Source organism: Phlebotomus papatasi, chromosome 2 (genome assembly GCF_024763615.1).
Source record: "Phlebotomus papatasi isolate M1 chromosome 2, Ppap_2.1, whole genome shotgun sequence".
Taxonomy (NCBI): Eukaryota; Metazoa; Arthropoda; class Insecta; order Diptera; family Psychodidae; genus Phlebotomus; species Phlebotomus papatasi.
In genome coordinates this window covers 42,888,644-42,909,912 of record NC_077223.1, presented here as the reverse complement: position 1 = coordinate 42,909,912, position 21,269 = coordinate 42,888,644, and the positions used below count along the sequence as shown (strand labels likewise).

The 21,269-nt window shown below is 32.6% G+C and overlaps 2 protein-coding genes across 4 annotated transcripts in view; both read left to right on the top strand.

Moving 5' to 3' along the window:
- The window catches only part of LOC129801176 (40S ribosomal protein S12), a 422,333-nt gene that overhangs the window by 130,334 nt on the left and 270,730 nt on the right, over nt 1-21,269 (top strand). The window lies entirely within an intron of this gene.
- Nucleotides 1-21,269, top strand: part of LOC129801162 (dopamine D2-like receptor) — a 91,934-nt gene that overhangs the window by 47,120 nt on the left and 23,545 nt on the right. For all 3 annotated transcript variants that reach the window (XM_055845942.1, XM_055845940.1, XM_055845941.1), the window contains 3 exons: nt 7,123-7,820; nt 8,850-9,040; nt 9,682-9,791. In XM_055845942.1, the coding sequence (XP_055701917.1) occupies nt 7,445-7,820; nt 8,850-9,040; nt 9,682-9,791 (677 nt within the window). In that variant the 5' untranslated portion in view covers nt 7,123-7,444. The remainder of the gene's footprint in view (nt 1-7,122; nt 7,821-8,849; nt 9,041-9,681; nt 9,792-21,269) is intronic.

The window sequence follows — 21,269 nt, the reverse complement described above, 5'->3', positions numbered from 1 at the left end:
GCAGAGCTAATAAACCAAGGGAACATGGCGAACCTTTGAATGTGGGGCAGCTTTGAAATTGGAATTTTTCACGTATTTTTAAATACAATTGAACCTCACCAATTAAGCTGCACAAACAGATTGAGAAGCTAAATTACATTATGATATGGCTCAGTTCCATTTAAACCTAGGACAAAAATCTCAATTTCAAAGCTGCCCCACTTCCTCCTATAACTAAATTAGTTGGTAAACATTTTTCACAGTACTACAAATGTTGCATATGAGATCTACAATAAATATTCCAACCCTAATACAATTTAATATAAAATATTTAACAACTTTTCCCTAAAATTCCAAATGGTAAAGTCGTACTTCAATTTGTTTTTATCAACTTTTAAGGACATAGACTATACAAACTTTAACCAAAGTAAACTCTTCTAAATCCCAAATCCTCATGTCAAGATCCGAACTCCGCAAGTCTCTTCACCAGAAAAAAAAAGAAACAGATGAAAATAAAACCTCTGTGAATATCTCAAATATCCCAAGACACTTTCTTATAATAAGGATGAGGAGTAAACCCTTGAAAATCATCAACCATAAAGATGGGAAAGAAAGTCAAGTTTCAGGTGGGAAAAAGAGAAAAAAAAATTAGACAACTTTTTCAAGTGGATTTAATCGGAAAAGTTGACAAGTTGAAAAGTTGTGAAAGGGCTTTATGGTATTACACGAATTTTCCTTCACTGCTGTTTTTTACATCTATATATACCATTTTATAACCAATCTTAATTGCAATCCCCATGATACTCGCACAAAATTACTCAGAAGATAGTGCAATTGAATTTCAACCAGCTATTAAATACCCGGTTCTTTATGATTTTTTTTTGTATACTCATTCAAACTTCTTGAAACTGCCCCACCCTCTCTTGCCCAGAGTGGTATAAAAAACAGAGCTATTTGGAGTACTACTCCATTTTAGGGTGAACTAAATGAGATTTATTCTCGAGATGATGCCAAGAACGTTATCCTACACCCCTTAGTTTCATTTATAGACTGCTAAATTTATTTATAGACTACAGAACATTTCAAAACTTCAAAGTCGCAAAAATTTTTCATTCTGAATGAATGGCAAAATTATTCCCTTCTTGATTCTTTGTTCTATTTCTTCTAGGACATTTAGAAGTTATTGTCTTCTTTATCAAGTCTTCAAAAGTAGATAAAACTTGTCTTAAAACATTAATTAAAATTAAGTTTTTCTAATTTATTTTTTATGTTTTTAACGTCTATGTACAGTGAGTGTCAATAGTTTGTTGCCTAATGAATGTTTGAAAAATCAAGTGAAAAAAATGATAGAAAAAAATACTTTTCCAAATTTTTCTTTTTGCAGATGAGTTCCTTGTAATCCGTAGATATTATTTATAGTTTTCAAAAAAAATAATTAATTATATTTCATATCAAAAATAATTATTTTCCAAAAGTTGGTCATTTTTGAAAAATCAAAAGTTTGTTGCCTCATTAAAAAAACTAATTCAAAATGGTGAAAACGTGCAACCAACTTTATGTAAACCGGTTACATTTTGAGCTTATGTCATTTGATAGGCAAATGGGGAATTTGTACATTTTTAAGGCTGTCAATGGTAAATATATAGGTGTAAAAGTGATGATAAATAACAAGAAATAATCAGTTTTTTGATAATTCATAATTTAGGTTATAATGGCAAATTACAAAAAGTTGAAAGGTGGGATATTGTCCAGAGATACTGCCGGAACGAATCTGCGTAGTTAATTGCGAAATTTTATAGAAAATCACTAAAGGTTATACATAAAATAATCAAATATTATAATAATGAGGTACGAGTACATCTGAAAAACGCTACTGGCAGACCTAGGGTATCGACTCAGAGGGGTGATAACAGCATTGTAAGTATCTCTGATAGTGACCCAATGATGTCTGCTTCATAAATTAAAAGATAGTTGGTTACTGAAGGAACACAGGTCCCTACAGTTACAAAAACGAGCTCATATTGAAAGAAAATGGTAAGAATGTTTGGGTGGCTCTCAATATTCCATTGGTTAGCTAGTTTAATCTGGTTAAAATATTGTAGTTTTACTTGTTTAACATGTTTCAAGTAAATTTACAACTTTTTATTCAGATTGGTCTTGCTTACCAATGGAATATTGAGAGCCACCCAAACATTCTTACCATTTTCTTTCAATATGAGCTCGTTTTTGTAACTGTAGGGACCTGTGTTCCTTCAGTAACCAACTATCTTTTAATTTATGAAGCAGACATCATCGGGTCACTATCAGAGATACTTACAATGCTGTTATCAACCCTCTGAGTCGATACCCTAGGTCTGCCAGTAACGTTTTTCAGATGTACTCGTGCCTCATAACTATAATATTTGAATATTTTATGTATAACCTTTCGTAATTTTCTATTAAATTTCGCAATTAACTACGCAGATTCGTTCCGGCAGTATCTCTGGACAATATCCCACCTTCCAACTTTTTGTAATTTGCCATTATAACCTAAATTATGAATTATCAAAAAAATGATTATTTCTTGTTATTTATCATCACTTTTACACCTATATATTTACCACTGACAGCCTTAAAAATGTACAAATCTACCATTTGCCTGTCAAATGACATAAGCTCAAAATGTAACCGGTTTACATAAAGTTGGTTGCACGTTTTCACCATTTTGAATTAGTTTTTTTAATGAGGCAACAAACTTTTGATTTTTCAAAAATGACCAACTTTTGGAAAACAATTATTTTTGATATGAAATAAAATTAATTATTTTTTTTGAAAATTATAAATAATATCTACGGATTACAAGGAACTCATCTGCAAAAAGAAAAATTTGGAAAAGTATTTTTTTCTATCATTTTTTTCACTTGATTTCTCAAACATCCATTAGGCAACAAACTATTGACACTCACTGTATGTTTAATGTCTATGTTTTTAAGGATTGAAATAGAACTTCTTAGAGTTAATTTACATGCATTTATAGACCTGATGGATAGCATATCAATCCTCGAAACTTGTTAGAGTCAAACCACATTAACAGATAAACCTTATTGATACTTTCGTCAAAATATTCAAAATTATTTTATTTAGGATTACAGCATAACTTAGCTTAACCATTTTTATGCCCCCTCTCAGAAATCTTCATTTTTTATCACAAAATGTTTCTTAAGAAACAAAAAATCAGAAAATTTTTAATGTTCTATCATAAGGCAAAGTGCCCTAAAGTCGACCGGTTCCTCAACTCGACTGGTGGTCAATGTTTCAATGTTTTATGGCCAGTTTCCATAAATTTGTTACTGATTTGTATCATTTATGAAATAATTGAACTAATTAGGGGAATGTAGGCAGGCTTCGTACGTGTGAGCTTTCGAACGATGCGAATTTTCTCTTTATTTCCAAAGAGTTGGTTCCACATTTCTTAGCCACAAGTTAAATATTTATGAACCTTAACTTCATTGTAAAAATAGGCAGCCAAGCCCTTTTTTCCTAGGTGCTAAGGATCACAAATAGGAAATTTACCCAAAATGGGTAATTTTGATGGCGTACATTTCATTTGATTTCTCATAATTTAACTCATTTCTTAAAAAAACTCACTTACACAGTGCATGAAGAGTATACTTGAGAGTATTTACATAATAATTTTTTGCATCGGAGGGAAATCATTTTCACGGTGGCGGAAAATTTGCAAGTACTACACTGTGTGTGGTTTCAAACACTGAATGTGTGAGCGTTCGCACATCCATCAGATATTTCCAGCTTGAAAATCATAACCTCACAAAAGCCTCATAAGCCACAGTGAGACATTCGTGGTCATATCCTCTTCGACAGGCGTATAGTCTCCTTCCCATCTCCATGAGATGACGGTTATTGACAGTGTGAACCGTGTGAACATGTTCATAGTCGATTTTTCAATATTCATTTGGAAGAAAAAACAGTGCTCCAGAAAATGTGAAAAATGTGTTTCAAAGATCTTCTTTTAGTGCAGTGATAGTTTCCGCGGGTTCACGGGATACAGTATAACAATCGGAAAATAATTTTTAATTATAGATAAAATTTATTTCGAGAAAAAAAGCAATGACGAACCCAAACCCCCATCGTGTGAATGCTGCTCCCGGGGGCAAGAATCGCACAAATCGTCTTATTTTTTTCATTTTCCTGTCCAGGAAAAACCAACAATTCTGTGATAGTGAAATAGGCATGCATAGAAACCTAAAAGGTCAGAGAACTTTCTGGTGTAGTGCAATTCACTGCCCATTTTACAGTTTATAGAGAAAAAAGTCCTGAATATGAAGCACGAAAAAATGTGCGAAGGCTGCCTACATTCCCCTAATGTTAGATCATCCACTAAATATTGTAGCAAATATAAATAAATTTTATAAATAACTCTAGCGGTCGAATTGAGGAACCGGCCGACTTAAGGACACTTTACCTTAGCATATAGTTCTTAATTTTGCGGTTCTTTTAAAAATTATTTTGTGACAGAAATCGAAGATTTTTACGAAAAGACCGAAGAGGCTATAGACCAAGCCTTATATTATGCCACAACCCCATCTAATAAAATGCAAATTAGTCTGATATGTTTTCACTAATCTAATTTTTCTAAAAAGAGAGGTTTCCAATTCAAATTTCAAATTGCAATTGTTAAGTGTTCCTTTCACCCTGAATAAAACTGAAAAAATTAAGAAGAATCTACTTTTGCGCCAATGTTTTTTTCCAAATTTGAGGTAATTTCGCTTAATTCAATTTCCGTATATTGGATATTAGTCATATTAGTCAGATTCTAAAGCCCTTAAAGAATAATGGGTAGGGGAGGCTGGGGCAAAAAATCGCAAAAGGGATATTTTATTCTTTTACAAGCTATCCGAGCGCCCCAGAATTTTCTAATTAGCGCAGTTTTAAAGGAAATTTACTGCTCTACAACTTTGTGAAAGTAATTTTCCTCTATTTTGTAAGGAAATATGTATATCCATTTATCAATCCGTTTTCTGAAAGTTAATTTTGTGACCATTCTCAAAAATGCTGGGGCAAATAGTACCAGGCATGGGGTAGTACAGGGAGGGGGGGGGTGACATTAGCTCTGAAAAATGCGACCAGTTTTAGTGTAATTTTTTTCCTGTTTTCGAACACATTTCACGAGACATCTCCGACACTACGTAGGTTGCCAATTTGGAGTTTTCGGTTGCCTATTCAGTATTAAGGACTTTTATTTTGTATTTGTATTTTTTTTTTACTAATTCATTACACAACGACAGAAAACACCTAATAGACTCCAAAGTTTTTTCGGCACGCTAGAAACATATGGGAAACATAGGAAACATCGTGCCCCTGGGGTAGTATATCCGTATATCACATTTTGATTCGCTTTATTACGGACTTCCATAAATTAAAAACAAATACCTAGAGGACATATTTTCAAAGGAAATTTATTTCTCTATACATTTATAAAACACCGTTTTCTCTATCTGAACGAGAAAAGCGCTTTTCAAACTATTTTAGAAAAAAAAAACACAAGAGACTGCAAATCGTTTGTCCAATGCAAACAACAAGCGGCGAGACATGGCAATGACATTTATTTTCACCGTGAGACATCAGAAATTGCTTCGTTTTTTTTTTTTGCTTTTTGCCCCAATTGGTCGTTTTATCTTGGAAGATATTGAATTTTCAATTTTCGATTTGTGACGTTTGCCCCAGTCTCCCCTACTGAGAGGTACCATCAAATAAGTTAGATTTACTGTGATAATAAAATTTTTATCCTTTTAAATTTGCTTTGGTGCACTAAATCATGTCTTACTATTATTTTTCTACAGAAGGTATATGCGATAAAGTTAATGTTAATTTAAACAATAAAAATATTAGTATTTTTTTATGGACACGTGATGGACTTTGCAGGAATAATAATCTCACCTATTGGAATACCCAGAATTTAGACGAATTTTTGGAAAATTCTGTAAGATATTTAGGCTCATATATCGTTACTGATTTTATGTTAGTTCACTTGAAATTCTAGGAATTTAGCTTAATTTTATGATAATTCAATTTAATAGCAAAAGTTCGAATGGTTCATATCTAGGGCAAAGTGCCCATGCTTTACACGGTCCCAAGCTTTACAATGACTAAATTTTTCATATGTTTCTTAATAAATGCGGCTCTGCGATATATTTTAAACACAAGGCACTTTCTCCTATTTTTCAAAATACAAGTGAGATGAGTCACATTTATTGAAAAACATACGAAAAATTTAGTCATTGTAAAGCTTGGGACCGTGTAAAGCATGTGCACTTTCTCCTACTTAATTTTTAATTTGATAATAATGAGTCTATTAAACCTATTATTTTATGGGCCTTTTTAACCAATGCTGCCCAATTTACTGTAACCTTATATGAAACTTCACCTCAAGTGCTTTCAGAACTTAAACCAGCTGCTCGACGAAATGCTCTTAATATCATTTTTATTAGAATATTTTTCGTATTTATAATACTATTATTTTTATAAATGACCACTGCAAATTTGTGAAAGACCAAAATTTGGGAAAATTTTCCTTTTAATAAATTTATTTAAAAACTTCAAATGATGATGGAGGGTTATACTGTTCACGTAACTTTGAGATTCTAGCAACTCATAGCTCTCAAAGATATTATTAAAAAAAATATCGCAAAAGTATTAGGGTCAAAAGAACAATTTTTCGGTAGGGAGCACTTGTAGGTAGTTTGGTTAAAATATTGAAACTTCTTTAACGATAGGTCTTCAGACTAGAGGCTTAGCCTAATTCCCAAAGGTCTCAAAATCTTAATTAAGAAACAACCCAATCCTAGATCAAAATTTTACCAGAAACCTTATTTGATAAGAAATTAGAGAAGTTAAGGCTTATGTCTGAACTCTGTATAATAAAATTTTCCTTGGTGTTTAAATTTTAAATTACTATCCCAAATAGAACAGAATAGAGTAACAATATGTCACTACACAAGTTCTTAAAGTCATAATAATTGTTCTGTATTCAAATATTCTTTTTTGAGTTCGAGCAGTAAAATTAAATTGCCCCTCCTTTCTGTAATATGTAATTAAAGAGAATGAGGAAAAACATGTTTAAATGTAATTCACTTTTCTTTTCAGATTAATCATTCCCTGCAGCTATTTAGCATTATACCAAAACAACCACATTGTTTAATTTTCATCAAAGTGAAATCATTTGAAAAAGTATTAAAAGAACAATCCTAACAGCTTCATCAGTATTTCTTAAAGCAAGAGCAACAATGCAAAACTAGATAAGAATTATATCTCTTTAATATAAAAAATATCGAGGATAGATAGAAGAGAACCTTCGCTCAAAAAAATACAGCAGGGAATTAGGAAATAAGACTGAGCTGAGGAGAGACAGGAAATTCAATCAGTGAGCTCTTTGAGAGTGATAGGGAAATAGATAAGGCATAATAAAATGACGAAGTCAGCCTTCAATGCAACTGCGGCAGTTAGAAATGCATCAACGAATGCCGTGGATGTGGCCACACTCTCCACAGCTCTCACATCAGAGATGACAGATGCCACTACGGGCAGTGGAACACCACGAGAAACAAATCGAACATGGGTGTTATTTTACGAGACAACAGGAGGTGGAAAGTATCACAAGTATGAACAAAGTTTTGATACTGGAACTAACTTTATGTTGCTCCTTGAGGAATTTGGCGAGTACTTCTATAATTATAATGGAACCGAAGATGATCTAACCAATTCCAGTAACTTTACCGGAACCGATTTTGACTTTCCACTCAACTGTACATTGCTCAATACCACATGTCCAAGTACCACGCCAGGTGAGTTTACAATAGATATAAGGATTTTGCAAGTATATAGCGCTCGTATCAGCAATTAATAGCAGTATATTTGATATTTTTGATTTTTCACGTACTTTGAAGGCCCGAGTGCAATCGTGGAAGTAGCTATGACACTTTTAAGAATTCGGGACACTCAAGGAGAAATTTCTTTAAAAAATGCCTTTTTAAAGAAAATTTCCCCTATCCTTGTAGGCAGAAACGTCAGATTTTTTTAAAAAAGGCAATTTTTGACGAAAATTGTTTCTAGTGTGTAGACACCATAAAGGGTTAAACGTTACCGTAGATATGGGTGACTTTCCTACCCTGCTGTTCAAAAGCTTTTCTTTCTTTCTAGCATTTAGGAATAGTCTTTATTGATCAAATAGGACACATAAGATCAAGGAAGACCATCTAGACGATGAAAAATTCACCCCGGAGGGAAATATCACCCGTATCTACCGTAAATCTGAAAATCGACATTTAAATGTTGATTTATTTTCTCTGTAAAAGATCTTTAATTACATCTAATCTTCTTTTTTATCTAACAATTATCCATGTATTAATGAAAAATCATTGATAGTTTTAGCGCGCCACGGAAAAGTGGCTACATCTGCTTTTAGGGCTGTTTCAGTGTTTATAAAATTATATAAAAAATGAGATAATTATTGTCCAAATGAAAAATATCTCTTAATTAACTTTATTAAACCAGAAGCAAAGTAAAACTCTGAGATTTTGACTAACAACTTAGAAAAACAAATGCTGGGCCAAAAACTGTAACATCAAAATTACAAGTTTATAAAGATTTTATAAAAATGCTTGTAAATTATAGGATAAGAGGATCAGACTTATAAATATTTCTGGGAATATGGGGATGTGTTTTTGCTTTCATTAAAAAATAATTCGCTCAATGTACGTTTTAAGGGAAACGGGAAAAATCCACTGTCTAATTCTACCCCTGGCTAATGGTACCCCGGTTTTCCCTATATGAAATTCTACTGATTTTTAATCCTATGCTTTTTTTCTTTACAGTTGAGTACAACTACTGGGCCCTCCTTCTCATTCTCTTCCCATTTTTTACGCTTTTTGGCAATGTCCTCGTTATTCTGTCGGTGTGCCGTGAGAGGACTCTGCAAACTGTGACCAACTACTTTATCGTATCTCTAGCAATAGCGGACTTGCTTGTAGCTGTCGTTGTGATGCCATTTGGTGTATACATTTTGGTAAAATTCCATTTACATAATTTCATCTACAATTTCTCTCTATCTATAGCAATTGAATATAAACAATTGCATTAACACTGCTTTTGGCACATCTTGCATTCAAAAGCATAAATTTCAAGACTTTTACACTGAACATAACTCAGTTGCAATAATCTCATAATTTTCGAATTTATTAATTTTCAATGTGACTAAAATGTTCATCTAGAGTTCAGCAGTAATTTAAAATTCACTCAAAAGAAAATAATTTTACCGCATTCATTATTAATTTTCAACACCCCCATTTCGAGTTGATTAAAAGTTCACCATGTCCTGCTGGGTATATAACGAATATATCATACAATGTTTTTCACCAAAATAACCACCATGTGAAAATTACTAACTGTAGTATGTTGAGAAATTACAGAGGAAGTTTATATATTTTGTGTTAATTGCCTAATAATTAATCAGTAAAATAACAGAATGCAAGTCCATTAATCTATTCTGCAGCATCAAATTTCAATGGAACACATTTACGAGCAAAAGTTTAACCTGCAGTGCAGATGGATAGTCATTATTATATTTAATACATATTACACGTTGTTGATATAAAAACTTTTCCGCTGAATGTTTATACTAATTTTCTGTGCAATTCTCATCAACAGGTAAACGGAACGTGGTCTTTGCCCAATTTTGTGTGTGATTTTTATATAGCAATGGACGTAATTTGCTCAACGTCATCAATCTTCAATCTCGTCGCAATATCTATTGACAGGTAAGATGCTTTTTGAACCGAGAATATTTAGGAATAACTTGAAGAATCAGGATCAGCTTTTTTTATTGTTTCTTTTTTTATCAAATGACAAAGGCGTAGCGTGGGGGAGACAAGGGGGGCCATTGTCCTCTCCCCTACGACCCCTATGACATTAAATAGATTTAAAAAAAAATCTAAATTTAAAAATAACTCGGGAACACCAAGATTTAACTCACATTAAGGACATATTCAGCCAAGAAAACCGTCTTTAATGGCGTTTGAAAGATCGTATGTTAATTCTTCTCATGAACTTTCCAAAAACCCCAAAATTATTCAATTTAATTAAATAAATGAATTTATAGTGATTTTAAAAATAATACTCAAAATTCAATATTAAAAAACTCAGCTAACTTTAAATTAATTTTTGGAAAGTTTTTGGTTTTCTTTGATTTTTCTTAAAGACAGCATATAACTTTGTCTTAAAAGAGTTTTTAGACAAAATCTCAAGCTTTCCATATCTTCTCAAAATTATTATAATCGGTCTAGCATGGAATTTTTTGTGAATTTTTGAAAGAAACTTTGCAGAAAAAGCTTTCCAAACTTGAAAAAGCTATTTTCCATCCAATTCTTGATAAAGTGCCTGGCATTTTCTTCAAAGAAAAGTTTCCTTGGTTGTCTTTACCAAGCTTTCTACTTAAGAAAATCCTCCAAGTTATCAAGATTGAGTATAATTAGATTTCTAAACACATAAAAACTTTGTCCCATTTTTTCATTCGTATTTTGAGCCAATTTCCCCATCAAGAAAAGTCCGTTTCGAAATTGTCTAAGTGTGGAAATTTTTCTGAAAATGTTTTAGTCCTTAAAAATAATTTGAGATCACAATTATCGTTTTGGAAATGAATTTATGGTAAATTTTAAACAGAGGATTATAGAAAATTTCTAAAGAGTTTCAAAAGAAAAAAAAGAGAGATAACAAAGCGTCCCAGCTTTGCGGAATGCTCGAACTCAATGATGACCGGAACTTGCTATCTCTTACCGTTTAAGCTCTAGGACAGTGAAAAGTTAAAGAAAAGTCGATTTCGATTATATAACTGCTCTCTCTAAGTTCAAGCAGTAATTAAAGATATTATTTCTAATCCTAATCCGAAGCACTTAAATGTTAAAGTTTTTTGCTTTAAAAACGTTATTTTGAGTTATTTTTTGAGAATGACTACACTGGCATTCACGAGAAAGTTTTTATACCTTAGTCTAAATGTATCTAAATCAGCAAAATCGGTACTGAAATAGAACAAAAGGAACATAATTTCCTTAAAGAACAGTGCCTAAATTAACTTTTCCCATGAATATCCTTAGTACAAAATTAATAATTATTTTTCCAATAAGCTGAATTTAATAAAGATTGGATTGAAATTGGATTTCTTGCGACCTCTTTAGAGGAAACTCTTGTTCTTTGCGTTTGGAAAACGTCTCTTTGGAGGATAATCCTCAAAAATATTCTCTTCAAATACCAACTGACATTATTTTAAATTTACCTCTTCTTAAGACTAATCAGGCTACGCTCTTGTCATCTCAGATGGTAAAACATATTAAATTTTATTGATATTGTGAGATTTTAGTTATTTTAGTACCTCCATAATTCTGTATAATATATACTCTTGTCAGCATCCGGGTGTTAGTTTAAATAGGTTTGAAAGCCTCAAAAGCCCGAAATAGACTCAGGCTGATCTTCTAAAGGATTTCACAAATAAAATTTAACTGTAAAGGATCAGTTCAAATTATCATGTACTGAAAGTTTAGTAGCAAGGATAACAGGTTCTTTGCATAATTTCCCCTATACTGATCCCTTATCGCCAAATTTTATAGGCTAAACTTTATTGCGGATGAGCCTGAATCTACTTGTTTATCATATTGATAGGGGAAGTAATCGATCGGCTAAATTATCGGTTTTCAAAGCTGTGTTCATTCCTTTTCTCACCTATGGTCATGAGATTTGGGTAATGACCGAAAGTATAAGATCGCGAGTGCAAGCTGCCGAGATGAGGTAACGTTCGGGCGGTTAAGGGAATCACTCGTCAAGATCGAGTGAGGAATGTGGCTGTTCGTGAGGAACTAAGAGTCGAGAAGCTGCTTCTTCGGGTCGAGAGATCACAACTTCGATGGTATGGACATGTTCAGCTGTTGAAAATGAATGAAAAATGAATGAATCGAAAACAGGAACGAAAAAATATTAGCCATCGATTGGACAATACAATATAAATATCACAATAATTAATAAAAAATCAATCAGAATTATCTTTTGACAAAATTATTGTAAATGAACTGTATTGCGAATGGCCCTCTCTACATTATAAGTGAACTTAAAATAAGTTTTTACGTGTTTTAATTATGTATTCGGGACTCTATTTAACCCACTATCTGCATGAATTATATTTTTGTTTCTATAGCTGTTAAATATACATACATATGGAAAAGTATATTTTGTCATATTTCATGTTTATCTTCATACATATACGTTTGCATATTTTTATCCATATTTTAAGAGTAGGGGGAGGTAGGCCTACAGTATGAGCTGTGTTAACATTGAAATGTGAGATTAAAATAACCGAGATCTTGGAAAGCGGGCAGAGAAGCACAACTGGTGGTGGTGGCCCGACAAGATTACTCTTGTTAAGGGTGTGTTGATGAACTCGTAGCTCAGGATCGACTGCCTGTTTGTGAGAGCGCACCATCGGAAGGCACATTGGCTCTCTGCCTAAAGTCTTATGCTCATCGGAAGGCATGTTCACTAATAGGCTTTCTTAAAGATGCACACCCTTCACCTCCCACTCAGAGGGCTAACCCTAAGGGACAAGGCACATTACGTACCCAATCAGTCCTTTGGGGATTCAAAATAACGGCAGGGTCTTTAGCCGCGGAACCGATTAGTCTTACATTCGGCCATCCTGACTGGATCAATGACCTCATTGATTTTTCTTTGAGGAGTTAATATAAAATTTCGAACAGAGGCCATGATCTTGGAGAAACAATAGAAGGAAATGGAATGCCTATCGGTTCCTTATCGTAATAAGCGACGCTATCGTTCCATTTTCATTCAATTTGCTTTTCGATCATATTATCTCATATTATTACATTTCATTTCATACTGGTTATATCATGTCAAATATTGCATTTCATTTTAGTCGTTCCCATTCATATAGTCGTTCAATTCATTTCAATCAATGCATTTTGTTTCAATTCGACAATTCAAGATAGAGCATTGCAAGTTGTCCATATTTTTTCAGTACCATTAAGGACATTACTAAAGTTGTCTAGTGTGATGCCATCGAAAGGCATATATTAAAGCTGTCCAGTGCAATACCATCGAAAGGCATATGCTATAGTTGTCCAGGGCGATACCATCGAAAGGCATATGTTATAGTTGTCCAGTGTGATGCCATCGGAAGGCATATGTTATAGTTGTTCAGGGCGATGCCATCGGAAGGCATATTTTAAAGTTGTCCAGGCGATGCCATCGGAAGGCATATGTTATAGTTGTCCAGGGCGATGCCATCGGAAGGCATATGTTATAGTTGTCCAGGGCGATGCCATCGGAAGGCATATTTTAAAGTTGACCGGTTCGATACCATCGGAAGGCATATGTTAAAGTTGACCGGTTCGATGCAATCAAAATTGTATTCAATTCAATTCATTGTAATTCAACTGCAATTAGATCAATTCAATCTATAGTCAAATTATTTCAACTCAGTTCGATTCAAACGTTGTTCAATTCAAGGCGACTCAAGTCGCTTAATTTCATTTTAGCAGTGAATCTGAGACGCAAATCGTTTCTGCCGCATATAATTCTTTCTAACAGTCAATTTTGTCAAGTCGTAGTTGCTTCAGTCTCTCAACAAAATCTTGTACTAGATCTCACCGCTTCGGTAACTCAATCACTGAACAAGTTTCTTATAGGACTCATATTCGGACTCAATCACTAGACTTGCATTCATATAAATGGATTTATATAGAACATCATTATCAATTTATCATTTTTTTATCAGAATACGGCCAGACAACAATAGTATTTTCTTTAATTACATTATATACATTGAGTACTAAGTAAAAGATTCACGAATTTTATTCAACAGTATTTAGAACATTATTCATACAAATCATTTGCAAATATCCTTCGATATATAGATCACCAATCCAAACATTCATTTATATATTTTTTCTTCCAAAATAAACTTGTGCAGACTTCATCCCTTACTATATTACTTGCATTCATTCATCAACCGCATAATAGACCATATGAAATCTGTTCATAGATCATCGATATCCGTTTCGCCTACGTCTGAATTTGATCACTAGTCTTAGAAAATATTTCTTGCCTCTTACTAATTTCATTTATATCATCATTTCAATTTCAATTTATTATATAGGTTATCTCTTACGTAATTTATTCCATTAATTTTAAATAGAATCAGTTCTTTTTTTTTAATTTTACTTGGGCATGTAACTACCTTTAATTCCTATTGTCGTGTGTTTTCTCTTCACTTTCCGTGATTTCATAGACATTTTCGATTAACTTCTAGATCATCTACTATTTTTTTGGAATCACGGATTTCCTTATTTTTCCATTAGGCATTGTTGGGAAATAAGTAACTCGAGCACTTTTATACAGATATTCCTAGATTCAAATTAGATTTTTTTTTGTGTGATTTTAATTGCAATTTTCATTCCAGCCGGTTCAACAGCCACTTTGGTGAAAAGACTTCGATATTCTCTACTAAAGTTCTTAGTTTTCTAAAAAACTGTTTTTTTTTTAAATTTAGTCTGATCATTCGTTATTGGTATCTACTTACATGAATTTGTTTAATTAAGTGAAATTATTATATATTGCAAGCAATTTCTTGAATAACGAATCTAAATCAACAGATCTTTTATCTTTTCTCTTTTCAGCTATCTTATTTTATAATTCTGTTGCTATCCAATCTCAAAATTGATGTTGTTATGGCTAACGTGATATTCAAGTGTTATCAACAATTATAATTTAAATCATTATACAACTGAGCTACATTTCCTTGGCTGTTAACGTATAATTTTATAACAATATTTTTTTTCTCACAAGTCATTTTGTGACATTAGCAGACTATGCATCTGAAAACCACATTCTTTTTTTTTTTTTTACTGAATTTACCATTTGACAGATGCAAATATATTACGGAGTATTTAATTCATAACTGTATCTTCAGTAACAATTCAGGATACCCTTTTTTGTATAATCATATGAATTATCGGTTTGTTCAGCCCTTGCTTTAATAACTAAGGATTATCTACCGAAATTGCAGTATTGTCATATGAAAATCAAATTAACTATTGACCTGGAAGGATTCCTTAATCTCTTTTTTTTTAATTCAAAATGATGGTCATTTATAGCACAATTGGTTCCCATAGGCCTTATGCAATTTCTTTATTTTATATATATCCCTTTGCTTTAAGTTGCATCTCCAAAATTCGCTTTCTTGAATTTATATGGTTTTTAATATTAAGCCGGTGATTTTGTATTAAATTTTGACCAAGATATTTTCGTGGAACATTTTATGAAGTGAAGACATGAAGCTTGTGATTCAATTTGATTAGGAATAGTTAAATTTGTTCTTTTTTTTCAATTCTACTAGACTTTTTTTTTAATCTATAATAATTCATTCGGTTAGACAGCATGAAGGTTTTGATCTTCTTCAATATTGTCCGTTTTCTTTTCATTTAAATTCGAAATTAATTTTTTGTATGGATATTTCAATTTCATGTTTCATGGTATTCAAAATGCTTTCGCGCCCGATTTATCTACTTCCAGCCATTGATTTGCAACATTTTCTGAATATTAAGTTAACAATACGTCAAGTACTATGCTTTGAATGTTGGACTAAGCGATATGAAATAAAATTTATGAAATATATGCTTCCAATTTTAAATATAATATTAATTATTCGGATTTACTTCCAATATTTGACTTACGTTATTCTTCAACATCATAATATGGTCTGAATATGAATCTCAACTTAACTCCTTCAAATTTCGTTGTTTGTAATATTCCATTCCCTGACGATACCGCTTCGCGTTTCTCTTCAGCATGTGAAGCCCCTTTCCTTAGTTCTTTTCAGAAATATAAGCCAGACCGTAATAAACTGTTTTCTCCTTTTAGGTAATTTTTTTCATAACGTTTCCTCAATGTGGCAACCATCTTTTCGAATGAAATTCATTATTAATTTCTTTACCTCCCTTTTCTGTTATTTCCATATGGTTGACAATCATTCAAATTTACCAATTTTATATTTTTCTCTGAAATATAAGGCCATTGCCGTTTCCTAAAAACCGTCTTATTTCATTTCGGTACTGGACTTTTTGATTTAATTCCCTATATCACTGTGATTTTTATAGAGTTTTCAATTCAATTATTTCATTTGTTTTGGTTAGATTTACGTTTTATATATAGAGCTTGAACTTTAGAATTTATCACTGATCTCCGAATTTCCTTGATCATCATTTCTGACATTATCCCCATTATCCTTTTTTTTTTAATCTAATCATTGTACTCGTAATTATTTCATGGATAACTGCAATTCTGAACTTCTATCAATTCAGTGATCTAATTCAACTTTAATTTCCATATTGATCATTTTCTTCGTACTCGAATAGTTTGAACAATTCTGACTTGTCGGTGATCTTTCTTTATTTCTTTGAAATCACAGATCATTTAATAATTTTCATCTTTATCTCCCAAAACACGACATACTTGTTTTATTTAACCATCTTTCTATATACATGTACTTCAGAGTTTATGTTGGGAATGCTCATATGAGAAGATCTGCTTTGCAAGTATTCCGCACCATTGACCAAATAATTTTCATGTATATTAATCCTGTCTTCTTGTTAATGTTCAGACTTCTACACACCGTGGAACATGCAAAATTTATTATGCAGAATTATCCTATCTTTTTTTCGCGCGGTAATTATGTTTTTATTTTAGCAAAATTTGCTTACAAGATTTTCAAGTTGAAATCAGTAAATCGTTACTTATTAAATCGTTCGTTATTGAATTTGTTTAAAGTTTCCTGAATCAATTTGTTGAAGCTACTCTTAAGTTCTTCAAAAATCTACTCTCAAAATCTACAGATTTACTGAAATTCTTTTATTACCAATTTCCTTTCAACTATTTTCTGAACGCGTCCTTCTTTTTTTGAGTTCATTTATTACCTTATGCTTTGCCGCTCCTAATGGAAATTTTCTTTTATAGACCTTTCTTCTATCTTTTAAATCCAAACCATCTGAGGTCTCAAAACAATTGTTAAGAATTGTTAAACCTCTTTCCTGTGTAAATATGTTGCAACTCTTCAAAGCTATAAATTTTTTTTTTGCCATTTGTTGGAAATCCCCATTTTTTCAACCCCTAATGAACTCCGACCTCTTAATTTTTATCATGTTACTAATACAATTCTCCGTGAATATAAATATCCTGCATTTTTTTTATTTTCAGCTTACGCCGTGGAATATTGTAGATCTTCTTTTTCATAGACAAAATTTATCATTCAAGAATTACTTCATTCATTTCTTCTTTATGCTTCCTCTTCCCAAAATTCTTTTAGCGAGGACAACTGAAAAATATCTCTATGCATTCTCATTTTTCAAGCAACTTTCCATTCACCTTCAAGCAGTGGCGCCACTTACATTCATTCAATCACACATTATTTTCGCACATTTTTCCAGTTTTAACCACACATGGCTCTTAATTTTTTCGTTTCCTAATCTTTTTTTTTAAGCTATAAAATGATATTCTTTTGGAATACCAAAATTTTGGTCGGTTTATTTGCCCATGCATTAGGAATGTTCCCTTTTTTATTGCACTGGTAAAGAAAATGTGCATTTTTCATTTCACTCTACTTTCGGCCCTATCATAAACTGCAAAAATGAGGGTCTTTGCTCATTAGATCATTTGCATACATTTTTGGCATTTTTTTGAACATATTGGGTATATTTTACCACCTCACGAAAACACATTTTTTTCTTTGGGAATTTTCCTACTCTTTCAACTTTCTGTACATAAATTTATAATGATCATGGAGTGATGCTAATAAATAGTGTTTTCGCGATCCTATCCTGAAGTTTCCACAATCAAATATTTGACACATTCCTGGGCATGTCGATTTTTTTTAACTTCTTTTTTTTTTTTTTTATTACAATTCTATTCCATTTTCGCGAAGTTTATAGTTCTGGATTATATTCGCTTAAATTGAAAGCACTTGGATTTATTCTCAATTTAGCTACTTGTTGAAGAATCTTTTATTATTCTCGTAAAACTCTTGTAAAGATCACCGAAAAGGATTCCCAGGGCAAATAATTCATGTTCTACACCAGTTTAGTATCTTCCCGAAGTTTAAATTTCTTTAAGATCATTCATGCTTTCTATTTTCTGCATTTGAACCCTTTTAACTGAAATTATTTTAATTCAATGTCTTATTTTATTTCCCAAATGAAATACTTGTAAAGATCATCCAAAACATAACACTCTAAAGCTAATCGATCTTTGTTTCTGAAATTGTTCATTTAGCGACTGTTTTTTTTTATCAAGGAGAGACTATTAAATAATTCTATTCTCCTATTAATGATTGGGAAATTCCTTGGAATGAATTCTGTACATATCTGCCAATATATAGAGGGTTTCACTTATCTTGTTGCAATTTACTCTACTTCGATGGACATTTTCGGCACGATCGTGTTAGCGGCATTCCTCCTTTCTGCATCCCCCTCAGAACGTTTCTTTTGGAGCTTCTCTTGAACCATGATCCTCCAAAGTCCAAACGATCACATCTACATTGTTTTCTTAATCATTTTTTTCAAGTGTTCGGCTATATCACAACACCTTCATGACTAATACTCAAAATCACAACTCAACACTTTTTTTCAAATTAATGTTACTTAATCGTATTTATCAATTTTATTCGCGCTACTGAGGGCGTATAATTCTGATTCCACTTCTGAATATGTGAGATTAAAATAACCGAGATCTTGGAAAGCGGGCAGAGAAGCACAACTGGTGGTGGTGGCCCGACAAGATTACTCTTGTTAAGGGTGTGTTGATGAACTCGTAGCTCAGGATCGACTGCCTGTTTGTGAGAGCGCACCATCGGAAGGCACATTGGCTCTCTGCCTAAAGTCTTATGCTCATCGGAAGGCATGTTCACTAATAGGCTTTCTTAAAGATGCACACCCTTCACCTCCCACTCAGAGGGCTAACCCTAAGGGACAAGGCACATTACGTACCCAATCAGTCCTTTGGGGATTCAAAATAACGGCAGGGTCTTTAGCCGCGGAACCGATTAGTCTTACAGAAAACATTATTTTTTCACAATTTATTTCTAAAGGAAGCTGGACTTAAATATAATTTAATTTAAATTCACAATTATTCTGCCTATCTAAAGACCAGCTTTCTTTAGAAAGACAAGAAAAAGAGGTGTAAAACATCCTAGGCTTTCCGAAGTATTTGAACTCGTGATTTAGATTCTATTACTTTCGCATTCTTTACCTTTTACCGGTTCACAATCGATTTGAACCGATTCATAAATCACTTAAAACATTGCCCAAAATACTTACCTTTAGTGTAATAAAAGTGAGTCTTGAATTAAAAGTAGTTATCTTAATTTAAATTGGCTCAAGCTTGTCAGAAATTCCAAGACCTGTCCAACGAGCCCAAGCATGATACTATTCAGTTCAGAAATACGCTCTCCAGAGCTTTTTTCAATCTTTGACTTTGAAAAACGTTATTAGGAATTATTCAACGGTATTTTTGTATATGGACAAAATGTCCGTCTTGGCAATACGACCCCTTGGATGAAAGATAAGTAGTCGAAATATACATATATAACTCAAAATTCGTAGAATTGTTATAGGGTAAAGGCTCATAATTTTGTCCAGTCTGCTTATAAGCATCGATGTACCAAGTTTGAAGTGCGATATTCTCAATACTAATTGACTTTTCTTGTTACTCTCTTTTCAGAAGGGTTGTTTAGAAACTTGTCAAGCAATTTATCGTCTTATTTTCACAAAAATTAGTTTTAATAGGTTTAAAAATGAATTGATATGTAGAGGTGAATTTGACTCTTATTTTGGACAACTTGGTTATTAATTTGGACAGCTTGGCTGTAAATTTGAACAGCTAATCCGCCTCAACAGGATGCCCATTGTTCTTCATTTCATGAACCAATTTTACCAAGTCCTCTTCCTGTTCATGTAAGGGAAACGTAGAATGTCACAAGAAGCCCGGAAACTTTCCATATCATTCATTAAAGTAGGTGACTTCGGATTCGCTCATTCCCTGGCCTTTCCGGGAGCCTTTCAAGGCTTTTCTCGCTACATCTCTTTCATAGAGATGATACTCCTTTGTTTCTTCAGGCATTTGTTCAACCTAGTCATCACAAAAGCTAAAACTTCACGAAATTTCGTGAGAAAAACACCTGTCCAAAATAAGGAGTATCACCTCACTGCTAAATGTCTTAAAAAATTTCCCATTTTTCACACGAAAAATCTAATTCACAAGGCAAATCTCACTTCAAGTAGCCGAATTTTACAATATCAAATATGAGAATGACATTTTCAAATGTGAGAATCCTATTCTCAAACTCACACTACTCACATTGATTGAGAACGTTGTTCGAAAAATCGCATGCAAATCGCACAATAAGATGCTCAATCATATTGCAATATTCATAAAAAATAATAAATAGTATCATTTTAGATGTTTTTGAACATATTTGTTTTTAGTAAATGTGAAAGATGAAAATGTTGAGTTTACTCAATTACCAAACTCAAACTTTTTTGCTCAAACTCACACAATTTTACTCACATTGAGTTGAAACTCAACTCACATTGGAGACGCTTGGAGCAAAAGTGGTCTCCATTGTATGCCATTCCCTATTAGAACGGTCCACTTTTGCTCTGAGCACCTCATTGTGCAAGTTGCATGCGATTTTTCGAACAAAACGTTCTCAAATTAATGTGAGTAGTGTGAGTTTGAGGATAGGATTCTCACATTTGAAAACCTTATTCTCATATTTGATATTGTAAAATTCGGCTACAGGTCTAATTTACAAATCACCACTTACGTGAATCAACACAATATTCAATGAATATTCAAAAATATCACTAAAAAAAGCGAAGAAACATTGTTAATCCGTCACCACAGCTAAATAAGACTGAAGTAAACACGAAGTTCTGTCATATTTCTCGTAAGCAATCGCTCACACTGAATTTTCAACAAAAAGCAATTTTAACTCAAATCATATTCAAAATTTAACGTATTTAGTGTTAAAATCTTCCAAAGAGAACAAATATTTAAATAGAATTCATTATTCATCAAATATTGGAATAAAAATCCATAATTTTAATCAATTTATTTTTAGTGTCCAATTTTATCCTCACAGTGTACAAAATAAGAAACTGGACAAAATTATGAGCCTTTCCTCT